The sequence below is a fragment of the Neodiprion pinetum genome, chromosome 7 (assembly GCF_021155775.2).
Source record: "Neodiprion pinetum isolate iyNeoPine1 chromosome 7, iyNeoPine1.2, whole genome shotgun sequence".
In the NCBI taxonomy this organism is placed as follows: domain Eukaryota; kingdom Metazoa; phylum Arthropoda; class Insecta; order Hymenoptera; family Diprionidae; genus Neodiprion; species Neodiprion pinetum.
In genome coordinates this window covers 17,470,054-17,488,253 of record NC_060238.1, presented here as the reverse complement: position 1 = coordinate 17,488,253, position 18,200 = coordinate 17,470,054, and the positions used below count along the sequence as shown (strand labels likewise).

General features: G+C 36.4%; 3 protein-coding genes across 5 annotated transcripts in view; 2 read left to right on the top strand and 1 right to left on the bottom strand.

Annotated features, from left to right (window-relative positions):
• Positions 1 to 2,827: 2,827 nt before the first annotated feature.
• LOC124223988 (uncharacterized) lies at positions 2,828 to 6,629 on the top strand. 3 transcript variants are annotated; one of them, XM_046636453.2, is made up of 2 exons: positions 2,828 to 3,427; positions 3,925 to 6,629. In XM_046636453.2, exon 2 carries the CDS (start codon positions 3,946 to 3,948, stop codon positions 4,741 to 4,743), a length of 798 nt encoding a protein of 265 aa, XP_046492409.1. In that variant the 5' UTR covers positions 2,828 to 3,427; positions 3,925 to 3,945; the 3' UTR covers positions 4,744 to 6,629. The 3 variants fall into 3 exon arrangements, with proteins under 3 accessions (XP_046492409.1, XP_046492412.1, XP_046492410.1); XM_046636456.2 differs by having other exon boundaries at positions 2,830 to 3,464; positions 3,964 to 6,629; XM_046636454.2 differs by having other exon boundaries at positions 2,863 to 3,427; positions 3,964 to 6,629.
• LOC124223987 (proline-rich protein PRCC) lies at positions 5,693 to 8,839 on the bottom strand. Its single transcript, XM_046636452.2, has 3 exons — positions 8,340 to 8,839; positions 8,034 to 8,093; positions 5,693 to 6,912 (listed from the first exon to the last, which is right to left on the bottom strand). The coding sequence occupies exons 1-3, from the start codon at positions 8,739 to 8,741 to the stop codon at positions 5,938 to 5,940; spliced, it is 1,437 nt and encodes a 478-aa protein (XP_046492408.1). The 5' UTR covers positions 8,742 to 8,839; the 3' UTR covers positions 5,693 to 5,937.
• A 2,835-nt stretch (positions 8,840 to 11,674) lies between these two features.
• The window catches only part of LOC124223568 (probable ATP-dependent RNA helicase DHX35), a 44,199-nt gene continuing 37,673 nt past the window's right edge, over positions 11,675 to 18,200 (top strand). The window contains exons 1-2 of the mRNA XM_046635694.2: positions 11,675 to 11,842; positions 14,030 to 14,244. Of these exons, the coding sequence (XP_046491650.2) occupies positions 11,812 to 11,842; positions 14,030 to 14,244 (246 nt within the window). The 5' untranslated portion in view covers positions 11,675 to 11,811. The remainder of the gene's footprint in view (positions 11,843 to 14,029; positions 14,245 to 18,200) is intronic.

The window sequence follows — 18,200 nt, the reverse complement described above, 5'->3', positions numbered from 1 at the left end:
CGTGGTTCCAATATTAGCTCTCAACTCAATACTAACAACAATCTTTATCTCTTTTGCGCTGCCGAGTTTATGAATAGCTCTGCCTCATTTGGTGTCACTATGACAAATGATTAATCGAAAAAAAAGGAATAGCTGTTCTTCACGAAAAAGAGAAACCTATAACCTCAAAAGAGAAAAATAAGCGGCGAGAAATGTAAACGTAGAATCCGATTCTTAAAGTGAAATGAGCTAGTTCAAGTTTATTAATCTTTAGCTTTCAAATTTTACTGACAGTAATGTCAAAACTTAATTACATTATAATCGTAGGGAACTGACGTGAAGGGATTGATAAGTTACGGCCGATGGAATTAGCATAAGCTGTAACAAAACAAATAATCATAGCAAAGGTTTTTTTTTGCATTGTCTCTTCAACATGTCTTACCCGAAATATACACCTGCGGAAAGACTTGAAATGATTCGGAGATATTACGGCGGACTTAGTTTCCAAGGTGTTCGTGATCACTTTGCTGCGGAACATCCAGATCGGCCCATTCCATCTGTTCATACAATTAGGTCCACTGTACTTCGACTTGAAAAAACATATTGCCTTGCCAATGGTCATAAGAAAATACCTCGCCCTCGGAGAGCTCTTAGTGAGAATGTGTGTCTTCTCATTTGTGCTGCGGTAACACAAAATCCAGCCGCTAGCAGTTCAGAAATATCTCGTCAGGTTGGGACTTCAAGATCTTCTGTTATCAAGGTCCTCCACAAAAATGGATATCACTATTCCGTGCAGTCACACAACAGCGGTATTTGGATCCATAGAAGGAATCAATCACGCAAACGAAAAGAGACTGGAGAAACTGGAGGAGCGGAAGAATCAGAAGAGACAGATGACTCGGAACACATGGATGACACAGAAGAGATTGAAGAATCAGAAGAAAGGGAAGCAACAAAATTAATGTTGGAGGCAAGAAACGAAGAAAAGAACGAGCAAGGTGATCTCATACAAGTAGTGAAGCAAGAACTTCAGCCTGAGGAATACAAAGATGAACCACAAGACCCATTGTTCATTGATATTGAGTGCTTTAAAGCAGACCCTGGATAATACATTATCATATGAGGTTGTGACTTTATTAAATAAGATTTTTAGATGATATCCATTTTGTCACTTTTATTATCAGATTTCTAGTTACCAAATAGATATCAGTGATATAAACATTAGGACAGATATTTGTGTTGCGTGCAGTGATAAATACAGGAAATAAATTAAGGATATATTTTGCCTGATGAGCCCAAATTCTACAGAATGATTGATAGCTCGAATATTTTATAACTCACTCTTTTGTCACGAACCAGTGAGAAGTCACATTTTTCTACCAGATCACAATGATGTAGATTTTTTTCAGTACCTTTATCCTCTTTATCGGAGTGAAGCGATAAAGCGAAATTTTTTAAAATCAATATGATTGGGTGTGGAAAAGTTGTGGGTACATGTGTAAGTACACATACAAATACATAAAAGTACACGTAAATTCTCTTCTCTTCCCTTTTTCTGCCTCCACATCTTCTCATTGTACTCTAAACATCTTTCACACTGAATCAATTGTACATTCGAAGATCGTACAAGAAAGATTTTCAAAGGTTTGAATGTTATTTTGAATGTATTAAGAAATTAATTTTTTTTATTCCATCAAAACCTCTGTTGTCCGTGGTAATGTGGGAGGGTGTATCTCGGATAAGCGAAAACTCGGATAATACGGAAGAAATAAAAAATACGAAAATTTTAGTCATTTTACATATATTTGAAATGGTAAAATAAAATTTAATCACAAAAGTATGTAAAAGTAAAACTCTAACGAACGTAGATTAATCCTTGGGGTACAAAGCATTGTTACTACACATAAGCAACGAAATAACAGTCGCAAAATACTTCGCGCGATCACCATAGATATACATAGCGGCTTCATTCATCTTATTCAAGTTTTTCCGTATTATCCGAGTACTCGGATAAGTCCGTTGCCTTGGGTAACACGGAGATTCGGTTGATCGAAGGTCACATAAACGAGGTTTTACTGTACATTTTTCAGTTCGTCTTCAAGCCCACAATTAACCGGTCATAGTCTAATGTAAGTCGCGGACTCCTCATTACAAGCGAACGAGCGAGAACGGTTCAGGTTGTGAAACTTGAAACTCACTCGGAAACTCGCAAAAGAAAACTTGTTCATTTATTTTTTTTATTATAGCTTTTTAAATTAATTTATTTCTGATCAAAATTTATTCAATGTCACTGTGTCGACTATTTTACAATATTTTTTATATTTGATTAAAAAATACTTAACCTTTTTGAGCATAATTTTACACAACTTTATTTCTATACATTTTTCTACAATCTACGCAAATTTTTATTGTTTCCTGATATTTTTACATTCATATGTTACTAATTTTTGATCTACTTTTACGTATATGTATCGAGTACACAACTTGATTTTTATTTATTTATCGACAGTTTACTGTACATAGTCTCTCGAAATTTTGCACTAAAATTCACAATATGTATACCTGTTATTCAATATTTACTATGTATTTAATACAATTTTATACGTAAATGCATAAATATAAGGTTCTCGATTTATTTTAAAAAATTTCGATAAGAAACATTGGCATAAAGATGGTATCGTATGGTGTGGAATTAATTTCGCCGGAACGTAGAGCCTATAGGGCGATTATTGAATGTGTCAGTAGATATATGTTTCAAAATTATTGTACGTTTTTATTATTACTTTGATTTGATTGTATAATATTTATTTTTCATCGAAACAGCTATATGCTATTAGTAATGTAAGGTATGAATTCCGCATCATGTGAACCCACCAAAAGTGATATTTCTCAATTTTTAATTTCGCGGTTAATTTATCCTGAATATGGCGTCTGCCACACTGTTCCTGACCCTATAGGTATGTAACGTTGTAGCTCTGCTATGTAGTACAAACTTAGAGCATATCATGTCTGTGGACCAGCCCCCTGACGCACGCTGTTAAAAGTGGTTCGCAAAATGTCCCTCGATTCTGCCGCCAATCTCCACCACTAGTGGCGCTAGTAGTTGTCTGACGAGCTAGCGCGCGGTCAGCGAGGGCAGCGAGCGTGTCAGAAATCTACTAGCGCCACGTAGAGGACCTAAAGAACAGGGACAAAACGCGTACAATTTTTTAGTATACGAGTAGTGGTGAGTGTCAGGGGGCTGGACTTTACTAAACACTTTAAACGATAGTTCACTCTGGCATCACTGTTCACAGCTGTTATGTCTTTCGGATCGTGGAGTTGGCTCGACTGGTTCAAGTAGACTCATGACATTTAAAACATGACAGTCAACGGTCCTCCCAAATAATTGCAAATAGCCATAAGGAGAAAAGGAGAAAAAGGAGAAAAAGATCGGTTCTTCCTGCCTGTTAGTACACTGTTTAATAATAGAAAATTAGAACTAGGTAAAAAAAATCATTGTCACCCATTTAACCCGTCAAGTCCTCTTTATACACTAAAACCTAATATGAATAGGAATAGGAAAAGGGATCGGAAATAATTATTTTTCAGTCAACTATATACAGGTACTTTTTCTTGTGAAATTTTTGCGAAGCTGCTTTTCATATTCCTATTTCTTTCTTTCAAAGTGTAAATGAGCTTTCATTTAACCGGCAACTATATTTTATCCATTTTAATCTGCTATCCCAATGTATTCTTTTGATGTGTCACAGCCATGATTACTGATTAAAATCAAAAAAGCTGGATTACTTTACTTGCTGATGACAATCGTTGAGAAAAAAAGGGGATACTGTTACAAATCATTTTGCCTGATCGGTATATGAACTATGCTTAAGTTTAATATTCGAAATTTGATATGAGTAGAAATAGAAAATAGTATTTCAAATGCCAAATTTTTTGCTTTAGATTCTTTAGTATTTTAGCCTGATGAATACGTTGGTACAGGTTTTGAAAGTGTCCGGACACAAGGATATGGATACCAATTATATGTCAGCTAAAAATACAACATTGGAAAAGACTACGGATCAAGAAAATGAACATCTAAATCTATCTCAACTTAGGAAAGCAATTGATGAAACGGAAGCTGAGGACACGGTGCTTGGTAATGAGATATTGGAGCTACTAAAAGAGATTGAGATACGGCCTGAAACTTTTCCTGAGTATGTTAAAGAGAGTCTGAAAGATGTTTCAATGATACTAAAAGAATATGGATTATCTGATGTCGATGAAACCTCATTGTTGATATCTATGGAACGTAAAACCATTCATGATAAAAAACGGCAGTTGTTAGAGCGAGAATCACGAACTAAATATAGGCAGTTATTAGACAAACACTCTATTCTTCAGAAGGAGCTGTGTGATTTAAAAGGCAATGTCAGCTGTATAGTAAATTCAATTGCAGAAATGAAAGATGAAATCAAGAATGATGATATCAGTTGCAAATCACAAACAACTAAGTTGGACGAGTATAATGAGTTGGCTTGTAAAATGGAAACTGGTCATGACAATTTAGATATGAAGAAATTTGAACCAAAAAAATTATTGGACAAATACAGAAGGTTCATTACATTGAATGATCGCTTGGTAGAACTTGAGCAGACTTTAGCACCATACAGTGATTTACCTCCGAACTTATTACAGGCCCGGGCTCTCCTTAACAGTAAAGAGATGGAGTATAAACAAATATCAGAACAGTTTCTTTCAGCATCTTTGAGTAATATATAATAATTATCATCTTTTGTGTCAAAATACTACATTTTTTCTTCGATTCGTTCCTTCTAATGAAAAATTGGCTACTCGTTTTCTGTCTCACTGGCTCCGATTTATAAATGAAAGGATGTAATAGTGATTGCAATCATATTGTTTGTTGCCATTAAAAGCAAAAATAATCCAGAGCTTATGAAAAAAAATCTCGTAAGTAATTGTGAACAATTTATTAAAGATTTTATACATGTATAATGTCCTGACCGTATTTTCCATTCTTTCAAATCAATTGCTTCAACTTTATCATTTTTACTTATACTATTTCTTCTATACAGTACCATTACTATGGAATCATCAAAGAAATATTTTAATTTAATTTGTGTTTGCATTATTGCAACCATGTGATTTTAGCTCATTTATTTTGAGTTCAATTTTTATAAAAGGATGAAAAATGATTGAAGAAATACTTAGTAACTCTGTACAGAACCTATTTTTTTAAACCAAATTTTTTACATCAGAAAAGATGAGATAATTATGGTATCAGTAGCCTTCGAACTATTAAGTATGTTTTCTATTGTCTTAATTTGTAACAAACCCCAGGTTTTTAAACAAGTCTTCACATTTACATCTAGCTATCTATAATTTACAGAGTTTAACGTTTGTATATATTTTTTACATTTTGTCTAATTTACTTTTCTTGAATATACAAATATTGATAGGTATGCAAAATAGGACAATAGTATGAACTATAGAACTGTATGTACCAGAAGTAGATTGGTAAACTGGGTTTAATTATCAATTATTGGTCGACATTTTTATAACATTTATTTGTTTGTGATTTCGAAAATTTTAGTATGAAGTAAAGCCATATAACCATCTTTGAGGACAGACCATCGTGATTCACCTATGTTAAAAATAGAACTCAGTTTGCAATACGGAAAGGGCTTTATAAATAAAAGTCACGTAATGGTTACAGCAATTAGAAACTCATTTTAATGGTGATTTATTCAAAGTCTGTATATGTTGGCCGACTCTAGATTAATAACTAAAAACATGATTAAAAGCCTGGTCATTTTATCATTTTATGCCTTACCAACCAATGTAGACATCCCTACCAAAGCTGATAAGAATTGAGAGCAATCTTTTGATTCAATTATCAAACGTTTGATCACACACTTTCTGTAGATCATGGAAAAAAAAACCAAACAACACAGTCTAAAATCCGTACTTCGATTGAGTTTGTTTTCTCGTAACCCTATTCTGGGCCCACTGATTTTTCAATTCAACTTCCATAGCCTTAGCTTGATGAGCGAGGTAGGTAATTTGATGTTTTTTCTTCGATTGTGTGCTTGGGCCTGCTCCTTCCATAGAAACTGGTCTCTCAGCTGGTTCTTCGGTCAAAGCTTTGACGAGCCATTCCCTCTCATCCGGCTTAATATCTTCCCCGTTTATCTCAATGATGTTTGCTTCATCAAAGTCTTTATTTTTTCGTTTCATACCTCTTCTTCCACACAAATATTGAATAGCCTTATCATCGAATGCTACATTGCCCTGCGAATCAACGTTATATTCTTGCTCTGGTACCGGTAACTTGGGACCAACCTCTGTTTTGTTTTTCATTATTATCTCTTCCTTAGGAAGATTAATTACGTTACTTGTTAAAACTTTATCTGTAAATTCAACCACTTTTGTGCCTTCATCTTTACATTCTATCAAAGGAGGAACGGTATTTCCCATTTTCGGTATTTCATTGTGCAAGTTATGTCCTTTCACTGCGAGGGTATGAGTGAGAGTTTCAAAGATTGTATTACTTGTGCACGACTCAAGAGAAACTTCTTGCGGTTCTTTTAAAAGATCTGAAAGTTGCTTTTCAGAGTCATCAATGCATGGATGTATTTTTCCGCTATCCGCTAATGAAAAAAAGTCCACTGTATTCTTTTGAATTTTGTCTTTGACATTTCTCGTACCAATATCTTCTTCATCAGAATCTGAGTCATGAGTTATAGAAGTAAGATTAGGCTTAGTTTCTCCACTTGAAATCGTAGTTGACACTTGTTCAACTCTTTCTGACCGTAACACCGGCCAGGGCTTTGATACTTTTTTAACGGCATCAGGGATCAAACTTCTAATAGTGGCTTTCGTTTTTGATCCTTTTGGCGGAGGCAGAATGGCAAAGAGTCCTGTTCCTTTCTGTAAACCCATTAAATGTCTGCATTTAGAGTTTAAACCAGTAACATTATAAATGTAGTATAACAAAGTGTTTAAATTACGAATTTTTCAAGTTTATATGATTATTATGAGGCATCTCGCCAATCATTGAGAATTGGTTTTATTCTCATTCTGAAATAGTATAGAGTTGTGTACTTGAAGTTTCGATCAATCAAGCTTTATCGAAAGAAAGCAACAATGGATAGTTTATTACAACATTAAGCTGTAATTTTACGATTATATACCCTCAAATAGCAATTTAAGGTTCACTGCTCAAAACTTTATCATCGGTATTCAATATTAGTGAAGACTCAAATCTATTCAAACTGAATTGATTAGAAGTTTGGGTCCATACGGTGAATCTTTCATGAAACGGGTTCTTCCAAGCTGCGTGGTCATCTCCTGCACCAACACATGCACAATTCTTGCCTGAGAGCATTTGTCTGCAACGTACGTATCAGGTCAAATTTGTGCATGCAGTGGCAGTGTGGTTGGAAGCAGCCTGTATCAAGACAGATTCTTGGTACAGTGTTTCTAATTCATTAGATGTAAGAAATTGTGCAAATAGACACTTGATATTATTCATCAACTTCATGAATTTACGGGGTAGTTGAGATGACCCAAGTGCAGAGTGCCTGGAATTATTGCTTCTCCTTGCACTGATAGATCCCTAGTTGAAAAATCAATAATTGTGAGAAGTGGCTTTCTAGAAAAAATTGAGTTTGAAGAATTTTGTTAAATAACTGGGAAAAAGTTATGAAGGTGCATTTTTAATGTGTATACAGTGATCAAACTAACCAAGCAGATTATCGTTGTATTTTATAGACAACATTTATATGGCAAGACTCACATAAACAACATAGCATAGAGACATCATATCCTATACGAGTAAGATATCCGTATAGATTTGATGTGTCTTGCTCAATCATTCATTTCATATGTTTGTACTACAATAACTCGACAATATTTAACAATTTGATTGAAGATCGTGTCTCTTGAATTTTTTATGGTAATTCAGATTGCATGGGAAAAGCAACAGGTGCCAATAACTGTGCAAATACAAATTTTTTAAATAATTTCATAATATGTTTCCATCCAGTTACCTCTGAAGGTTTTATTCTGTGCCTCTTCTTCTCCTCTTTTTCTTCTTCAACATCTTTGAACTGGCCAAGAAAGAAACAAAAGAGTAAATAAGAATGAATACATGATCATGAAGAATAATCGGCAAATCTGGAGTAAACACAGCACATGAATTGTAAAATAATAATGCAACATCGTTGAAAAGAAAACTGCATACATAGAATAAAAGATCAACCCTCACATAGACGTGAATAAGGGATCAACTAATTGCCCAAATTGATTTAAAACTGCGAACAAAGTGAACAAGCTGGAAAAAAAAATTACATTACCTCAGACAGCGAGGGTAGAGATATTTTAACTGGTGCACGAATTTTTTTCACCAACTTTTCCTGGGATATGTTTGTTTTGTTCAACGAAGATGTTACATTCTCCTCCACTTCGTCAGTGGAACCAATTTCAATTTGTTTGGGTTTTGGTAAATTTTTGAAAAGCGTTAGCTTTTCGGTTTTTGTTAATCTAGGGATCTCTGACACTTTCAATTCACAATTCTTATCATTGTCATCATCCAGTGGAGAATTTGTTATGCCAGTGACGTCGTTTGGAGCTGGTAGGTTCATAACCGTTCTAGAATTTTTAACTAACTTTTCAGCATTACTTTCAACAGATTTAATGGATATTTCGTCATCGTCAGCATCCTCATCGCTACTGTTATCGTAAGCGACCAAACTCATATTTAAAAATTTCCGAGATATATTTATAACCTATTTTGACATTTCTCGTATTTCTCACAGTTTTCTGCAGGGGCGAGTATAGAAGTCGGAAAGTATTGTAGAAAGGAAACTTATCGTTGTGTAAGCACGACGTATACGAAGGTACAACCGAATTCTGCAGATACCGACCAGCGTTGCCAGACAGAAATTAGGATTCTCATTGTCTTTTGCTCCCGCACAGGAAAGCTACTTTGTACAGTTTTTCGTCAAAATTTCAACATGACGATACATTACTTCCAGGATCTCCAGGATATTACTATCTGGCAAAGTGCTGCGGCGCCACGCTGCAACAGCAAAAAGCTCCGAAAATGTGTCCGTAGTGACATTTAACTCAGAATCTGCGGTGATAATAAATATACATATTACAAGCTAATGTTGTAATATGTTCATCATGTAACATTAACGTTTCTACCTACTTATATGTGTTTGAGACTTCCGATAATATCATTTTGTCAAAGAATTACGACTAAAGTAATGAGTTGAAGGATGAGGGAACCTGAAAAATGGTTTACAATCCATGTTGTAGGCGATAGCTACAGTATAGGTTTTCCTACTGTTCAACTTTTTACTGAAGTGGTTATGGAAACGTTGATGTAAAATTACAAAACATGAATGTGAGATTCACAATAACACCGGTTCACACGAATTTTGAGTCTGGGTTCCAGATGTTAAATTTTGATTTCTTCTATGTAACTAATGAAAGAAAAAAAAAAGAAGGTTTTATTATATAAAGTTTGCTTTTGTAATAACCAGAACAAAATTTCGTATTGTAAGAAAAATGGTCTATTTTCTCAAACATTAATTGTAAATAACAATTGAACAAGCTTCAGTTTCGCATTGAGATGAATTTTATTCAAAAATAGTAATTAATAATAAACCATAAATGTAAAAGAAATGGTAAATGGTAAATGGTAATCAATGTTCAAAAATGAACATTTTTCTTACTTCTTCTATGTTTGTATGGGCTTTCCCGTATCAAACCCCAAACGTAATTTCCGATCATGCTTTTATTGAACTGTACCAGATAACATCGTTGGAAGTCCATCACATCTTGGTGTAAACTTTCTCCTTGTTCTTCTGAACAGGTACCCATATAAAGCTTGAATTGGCCCAAGTGAATATGTAACGTATGCACTTTAAGGGACATTCTACAGTCCATGATTTTAAAGCCTTCAAATAATTTCAATCAATTTTTTATAATTTTCAGCTCTGTTCTTCCTGAGAAAACCATGAACTACTGCTATAAGGCTGTTCCAGGCTTGTTTAACGCGAGTATTGAGTAACTGTGTAAATTCGTCACTGGCCATTACGTTCTTTATTTGTGTTCCGACGATAATACCCACCTTCACTTTGGCTTCGTATAATTTCGGGAAAAATTCTGCAAATATTGTAAAGCTTCACAATTTTCATATGCAACAGAGGCATCAATACATCCATGGACTCTACAACTGGTTCTCATTTAACATTATGACAACCAAAAACTTTAGGACATATTTATTAACATAAAAAAGATAAAAGCAAACTTTATAAGTAATAAATGAAGATTTTGGTTATTATTCAATGTATAAAATCAAAATTTATTTATTCAAATATAAACTTATAAAAACAACATTTTTATGTCGACCAACGTAATTTTTTATGCATTCGAGTTTTTATGTGGTCTATCTGGGATTTGTTCATTTGGGGTTGTTACGAACGGCACCTTTGACACACGCGACACGCGTTAACGTCAAGCTGCTTGCCCAGCGCATTCCTGCGAGGGTCGCTGCCCCGTATACAACTATATGAGTCAGGGAGTGCATTAACACTGAAAAAGTAACGCGATGGCTACTCTGCAGAATAACGGCCCACCACCGACGAAACCGAGCCGTAATTTGTAATCTATCGACACCTTCGAGTCAGTCGAAATTGAGGAGTGTGAGACCAACGGGATCTCAGCCTGGAGATAAATGAGTGGCGCACCCCATCGATCGAACCGGCCACTGGAAAGGACCTTCCATCACGCATAAAGGCAACGTGAGACTCAGGATTTCTTAACGGAACGGCCCGGCGAATCGGTGGTGTGTCCTAAGAGTCACCCTCGCGTTACCCAAGGTGGCCCACTCCTCGACTCACCTTCCCTAAATCGTAACGCAGTACCAAGTTGTCTTAAATCTCTTTGTCATTTGTAATAGTTTAATTGATTACCCTCTAGTGGTCCTAAATCTCTGTTTGTCATTTGCAATAATGTACTTAATTTATTTCATTAAACAAAATATAAACCATTTTTTGTTACAAGTTTTGCAGATAATTGGGAGATTATTAAAGGTTGGAGAAGTGCTTATAAACACCTACGATCCATCTATAAACGATTCCGCACAAGCAGAACTCATTTCAATTACGAATTGCAGGTGTTGTCAGGGAGTAACGTCTCGTGAACTCCCTAGACGAGTTTGTTTTATCAACAATGACTGAACTATTGATTCACAAACGACGTGAAATCCCTTACAATCACCTACAAACGACCGGCAAATTGTTCCGTACAAGCAGAACTGAATTCGATCGCAAATTGCAACTGTGAGGGACTAACACCACGCGAATTCCCTAACCAAATTTGTTTTATCAATCACAACTGAACTATTGACTTACAAACGACAGGGAATCACTTAAAACACCTACAAACGATTAAAAAAAGAATCAACTCATTCAGTTGTTAATGAGGGGCTAATAAGTATTTTAATGAGGCGGCCGGGGTGTGCACGGTGTGCAGCAGAGAGGAATATACCCCCCCTCACTAGCGCCATCTTCCCAGACCCTGTGTAGAAGGTTGTGGTTAAAGAAGGCTTCAAGCATTAGCGATTCGTGCTCTAGGAGTGTGTGGTCTAAGATCACCATAGTTCGCGGTTGCATTCTGGCGACCGGTGTTGTGTATGAATTGTTTATCCCATCAATATCTTTCAATTCGTACAACATAAAGTGTCAAACCCAAACCATAGTGTGTCACCGCAGTAAAAGACTTGTAATATTAGCGCCATATCAGCTACTAAAAAAAATGAATATGAAACCAAAATTTTTAAGCCCAGGTAGGCGCGTTACGTATTAAATAGCTACTGGTATTTTTGAGGTTATGATCCCAGACATTACGTGAACGAACGATAATATTTTCATGTTAATTACAATTAAAATATAGTATAACTAGGGGTTTCGCCTCTGCGCGCTTCGCGCGCCAACCCCACCTCGGTGCTACGCGCCTCACTATTTCCTTATACAGTGTCTGTTAGACAGGTGAATTTATTTGTACTGATTTGATGACAGGTCCGCAACTGTTGATCGGTTGTTTCCGATCAACCCGACATTGCTCTTGGCACCCTATGCAGGTCTGCTCAGATTGTTTTCGTAAACGAATCCACTCACATGTACAAAACCCCCGATGCCATGCATCCCCAATTGCATTTGGCGACTTATTTTGCTATAGTTATTATTTTCCCCATAGTACAAGAAATTCATAGCTTTGCTATAAGTAGAATTTCTATGGCTTCAGACAAATTAAAAACTCGTCATGATATTCGAGCCAGGGATATAAAATTTAATCCCGGAGATTCTGTCCGGCTCTTTCAACCTCGAAGACAGAAAGGACGGTGTCTGAAACTACAAAGAAATTAGGAAGGCCCTTACTTAGCGGTTAACCGGATCAAGGATTTACAGGATCCGACAAAACCTATTTCTTCTCTGATATAACTCTTCTCGAGTTCTGTTTCATTACTTCTGCTGACATGTTTGCCAGTATGATACATTTGAAACGATACTCAGTCTCACCTCTGCGTGACGATTTTGAGTGCCGTATACACAATACGCCAGCGCGCGAAAAAGACAATTCCCGTCGGGAATCATCTTGATAATTTTCGTTTGCATGTTTATTTCTTGCGTGTCAGAAACAGATACCTATAAAAATATATGTCAAAGACTGTCATAAACAGCCGATGACAGCTCTCAAAAGAAGTTTTGTTTGCTAGATGCTTTTTGTTTTGTTTTGGGCATCTCACCCCACTGCCAACTTCATGCGTATACTATTGTTATTATAATCTTTTTTATACTATTGTTATTATAATCTTCTTTATACTATTCTTATTATAATCTTTTTTACCTGTTCATTTGTTCAAAACTTTTTTATTAGGTAGAGAGATACTTGTAGTGTTGCAAGTACTTTAGCTGCTATTGTTGACACATAAAATTAACTAAAAGCGCATTACTAACTGATTTCAAGTCTTTCATCGTTTATCATTTGGGTGGCCTAAAATTAATCTACACATTTATTATTAAAATTTAATGATATGTCTTCTTTTGCAAATACTTTTGTGTCGAATTGGTTGCTTATTCGTGATAATTGAGATGAAAGTAACACCACGTTAATCATAAATGTAATCACCGTGATTTGTTATATGATTTGTTATTTGACATGATCGTAAAACATCTGGTCTCTAGGAATTTTTTTTGAACTTCATCTTTATTTAAACATGTTTAAGACAGTGGATGTAGAAAAACGGTTGATGAATAAACGAAATCGTTAAACTAATTGGCAGTTGAAGGACTTATCTTGACAGTTCAAAATTAATAATAATCGCCATTCCTCTGGTGAAAATTAGGAAGTGTCTGTAGATTGTCTAGTCTTACCTGACTTTTTACCTATGAGCCACCAAATGGGCAGTCTTCAAAAGTATTAAACCTTGTGTTAAAATTTCATACAAATCGGCTCGGTAATTTCTGAAATTATCGACAAAAAGCAAAGAAAAAATCTCTTTACAAAAGTGGTTTTTTATGAGCTCGTAATGTCTTAAGCTATACATATATTTGCCAGTGTAGTGAGTGAGGGTTAATAGATACTGACGTGAATGATCATTCAACAATCATTTTATAATGGGCTTTTCAGTATAGATTTGATGTTTGTTAATGAAAATACCACTAAAAAGTGACCTCGTGCTGAAACTACACCAAAATATCAACACTGACCGTACTGCCACTTAACACGTACCTATTCTGGACATAGTGAAACCATTCATTTAAACGGGACTGATACAGTTACCATTAAATGCCGAAAGAGGGCTTGCATCAGGATTAGAGTCAGACTGATTTTGGTCCTGTAAAAAACTAATCATTCCATAATAAAATTTTTACTTTTTTTTATTCTGTTTTAATCTAAGTACTTACAAATAATTATTTCTTACAGTCGTGACATTAAGATCTACAGCATTGCAATTTGATATAATTTTCAGGCGAGAGTACTTGGAAAGAGGACAAAGCAGACGTAGATGTGAATTCGGGGACACAATTCGTTTACAATGCTCATCGTTCGTTAGCTATAGATATGCAACGTCAACGTTTACCAATATTCAAGAACAGACATCACATAATATATTTACTAGAAAAGTATCAAACATTGGTTCTAGTCGGTGAAACCGGTTGCGGTAAAAGCACCCAGGTACCTCAGGTAAGCTTTATAATGTTATTAAATTTAACACATACTTTACATATACAGGGTGTCATAAAGGTTCAGGGACAACAGAATAACTTGATAACTTCGAGTTGTAGCAAAACGTTGGGTACTAATGTAGTAGTTTTCCCTGACTATTCGGTTGTGACCTTGGATTTGATCTTGAAAATAATCTTCAAGGTCATTTCAAAGTCAGGCCCATTTGCTCAAGTGGGTCCCCATGGTTTTAACCTCGAAAATTAAAAAAGCAGAAATTTCCATGTTCAGCTATGTTGGGCACTGTAAATTTTGATGTGTGAAGGTCACCTCAAGATTGAACGCTAGATTTAAACCGAGGACGTGAATTTCCCAAAAATGTGCTTGCCAGACTACAATGTTACTTGTAAAAGTTACAGAGGTCAGAGGGATACATTCAGCAATAAAGGTGGCCTTGATCTAAAGGTCAACGTCAACTCTTACAATGATTTCTATGTTTTCCAATGCCTGTCACACGATGTCTTTGCCGCTATCATGAGATTTCAAGTGGTTGCAAATGATTTCTAATGATTCAAATTATCTTGATTGATTCCTCATTATCTTAAAGAATATTCCAATTTTCTGTAAGTTTCTTTTGATTTTCATACAACTTCATTTCCAAAAGTTATCGATTTTTCCAGACACGAACGTCATTTCAAGGTCAACTTGAAAATTTTAAACCGAAACACTTGAACCACTCAGGTCACTCATTCCTGCACCATTTCCACTAACTGAAAGTGCATTTGTGCATGATTAGAGAGTGAAGGTTCTCATGACACTGTCTATCACCTGATGTTCCTTTCCAAGTTCTGGGACCAGTGTTAGTTCTAATACCTCATTACTGTTCACAGTGTAAAAGGTAGATTCGTTTCCATTTGAGGAAAATTATTGTTTTGGTCGATAAATTCTCCAGATGAGCCCTATCCCTCTCGTTGGTTTCCACACTGCCCCACACCCCGTGGTGAACATTAGCATCACATCCAACCAAGAATGGCCAGGGTCTCTCCTGCAGTAATCGATCAGTGCTCTAACTTCTGATCTTGGAACATCCCTATCGTGTGGAAAGTAATCCGTGTCTACTACCAGCTTTTGCTCCCTGTTTTTCAGACAGATGCTGGTAACTATTGCAACTAGGTTCATTGTGCTGTGGGTTGTAAGGGGGATAGTTATCACTCAACATTTGAAGTGCCCAATGTGATATCCGGTGGTAGAATTTTTCGCTCTTATCATTTCTGAGGCTAAAAGGATAGGGTCCCATTTAATAAAATTAGCTTGAAGTTAAAGTGACCTTGAAAGTTATTCTCAAGGTCAAATTCAAGGTTACGAGTGGATAGCCAGCGAAAAATCCGATAATCACAGTATCCAACGTTTTTTCTACGACTCGAGGTTGTCAAGTTATGACGCCCGACGCGGGACTTTTGGGATATGCTGTATAGTGAATTACCTCGCAGTGTTCGGTTATCAGAAAATACAAGGAAAGTTACAGTAAAAGTCAAAAATAGGATTTCTTCAGTCCTCCACAAATCAGACTCTAACGGGAACAGAATTTTGATAGCAGATTTCGTGACTTACCTCTACAAAGGACCCCATAGAATTCTTATGAAAATTGGATCCCGGTCGAATCGGCTGGATTTTCAGTACGTTATAGTACATGTCCTCCCGATCAATAGTTCTTGTGGACATAAGTCCCAAAAATCAGTAGTTTCCGAGGTACAAGCTTCGAACGAAAGATGTCCAAATGTTTTGATATAATATCTAGATTTCATGATTTTCATGAATTATTAAGCTCTAAGCGGACTTAAAATCAAAAAAGTCATTGAAAAACTGCACGGTTGATTCTCAAAGATAGACAGGAAGCTGTGATTGACTCCATCAATGCATTGATTCTATCCATGAGCTCACTGATTTACTGGATGGACGTGCAACGTCAGATTTCGCGTGCAGAACGAGACGCTCCGACACTTGCAATAATCGACTTGTCCTATTTTTCACGAGTGTACAGAGTCTACGAATCGACTGTGCAGTTTTTTAGTAATATGTTTCATTTCAAGTCCCCCTTGAAGTTTTGAAATTCATAAAAATCGCGTAATCCATAGATATCGCAAAGTTCATATACTCCCCTTAGGAAGTCTGTCTCTGGGAAACTACTGATTTTTGGAATTTGTCTCAAGGAGAATTTTTGATTGGGAGGATATGTGCTAGAACATACTGAAAATCCAGTCAATTCGACCGGGAACCAGTTTCTATAAGGTTTCTGCGGGGTCCTTAACGGTCAAATAATCGTCTATTTTGTAGTGTAACATCTTGACTGAATGAACAGAAAACAAATCAATTTCCTTCCCTAATTGAATATTTGGTAGCACATAATGTTGGCATCGACATTGTACTTAACATTTATATCAAATCTGTGATCAAAAATTGAACCCACGTGCCACATTGACATACCGACCGTAGTAGCTCAGGTGCTAGCACTCGTGGCTGCGCATCAGGAGGACTCGGGTTCAAATCCTTGGCCTGTCAATTCGGTCCTGAGTGGCAACTTGCAAAAACGTAAGACGGGTCAAGCCGTTCAGGTGCCAGATTACTAATCGGTGATTTTTCCGTAAATAGAATGATATATCGCACCGTCCGGTCAAACTCGAACCCCGAATCTCGTCTCTTGTCACTCAAATTTACTGTTACATCAGAGACAACTCTGTATCGGTCGTTGAACTTTCTGAGTCTGTTATTAACCCACAGCTCTTTGTATTTGGCGATCAAGGATGTACATTAAAACCTGAAAATAATTTTTCTGACTTCTTTTGAATCCCCAATTGAGAGAATTCCTTTTCCGGCTGATTTTTCTTGCGCTGATCAGATTCCAATTTGTACAATTGTTACGTCCTGCATACTCTAGATTCTTTTCCGACACTATTATGGCCATCTTATACCCTGCATCTTTTTCTTATCGTCACCTTACTGCCTCAGTTTGCATACCGCATCAGCAGAATGCTTCCTCAACTCCTGCACTGCAACTAGCCAGTCATTCGCATCCTACCACCCATATACGCCACTTTCAAGTCATCCTTGATGCGGCCAACATCTAAATCATCACTGTCAAAATCTTTGACCATAAATTAATTGTACTCTCAAAATTTAACTCCTCAATGCAAGTTCTCTCATTTTCTCTGATTCTTCGTACGTGCGCGTAGTCGACGGGCTATGAACCCGAAATAGGCCGTAATAACATCGCGGCTGGGTGTGGATGCGGTCATCGATAGCCGCTCGTCGTAATCACTATCATCCACCCCGTAACGCAATTATCGTTTCATTTTTCATACTTATGCGAAAACTTTTTTTTTTAAAAGCGTCATTTTACAAATTTACTTTACCAGTTTCATACTCTTATGTATTATTTAGTATATTATATGCCGTGCGCATTCAGTGAACTGCCATAATCCGACCGAGCGCTGCGTCTACAATAGGCAACTGAAGTTAGATATGATTTGTTCGTATCTCCTACGAAAGTAAGAGGTGAAATCCGTTTGAACACCAAAAATAATCGAAAGCTCTATCTGACACGAGATTTAATGGATACAAATCAACTGGACACCGAGATTCCTTGTACACAGTCCGATTGGATACCAAGATTTATTGGACACAGTCCGAATGGACATCAGCGATGTTGCGAGCACGGCCCCATCGGGCCTCAAAGATTAAATATTTAGACGCTCGATTAAAATCGAAATTGTCGGACGTAGAAAAGTAATGCTGAAGTCCCATTTACAAACTGATTACGTCGAATGAATCTTGGTGTCCGATCAGGCTGTGCCCAATGAATCGCGGTGTCCAATCGGTCTGTTTCCATTAAATCTCGTGTCCAATACAGCTTCCGATTATTTTTTGTGTCCAATAACACTGGTATCCAAACACGCTTTTCCCATGGTAACTACGGGACC

Coding starts and splice junctions, on each gene's coding strand:
- LOC124223988 (XM_046636453.2), top strand. CDS start 3,946: ATGAATACGTTGGTACAGGTTTTGAAAGTGTCCGGACACAAGGATATG.
- LOC124223987 (XM_046636452.2), bottom strand. CDS start 8,741: ATGAGTTTGGTCGCTTACGATAACAGTAGCGATGAGGATGCTGACGAT. Junction 8,094..8,339: donor CTCTACCCTCGCTGTCTGAG/GTAATGTAATTT, acceptor TTTCTTGGCCAG/TTCAAAGATGTTGAAGAAGA. Junction 6,913..8,033: donor ACAGAATAAAACCTTCAGAG/GTAACTGGATGG, acceptor ATGGGTTTACAG/AAAGGAACAGGACTCTTTGC.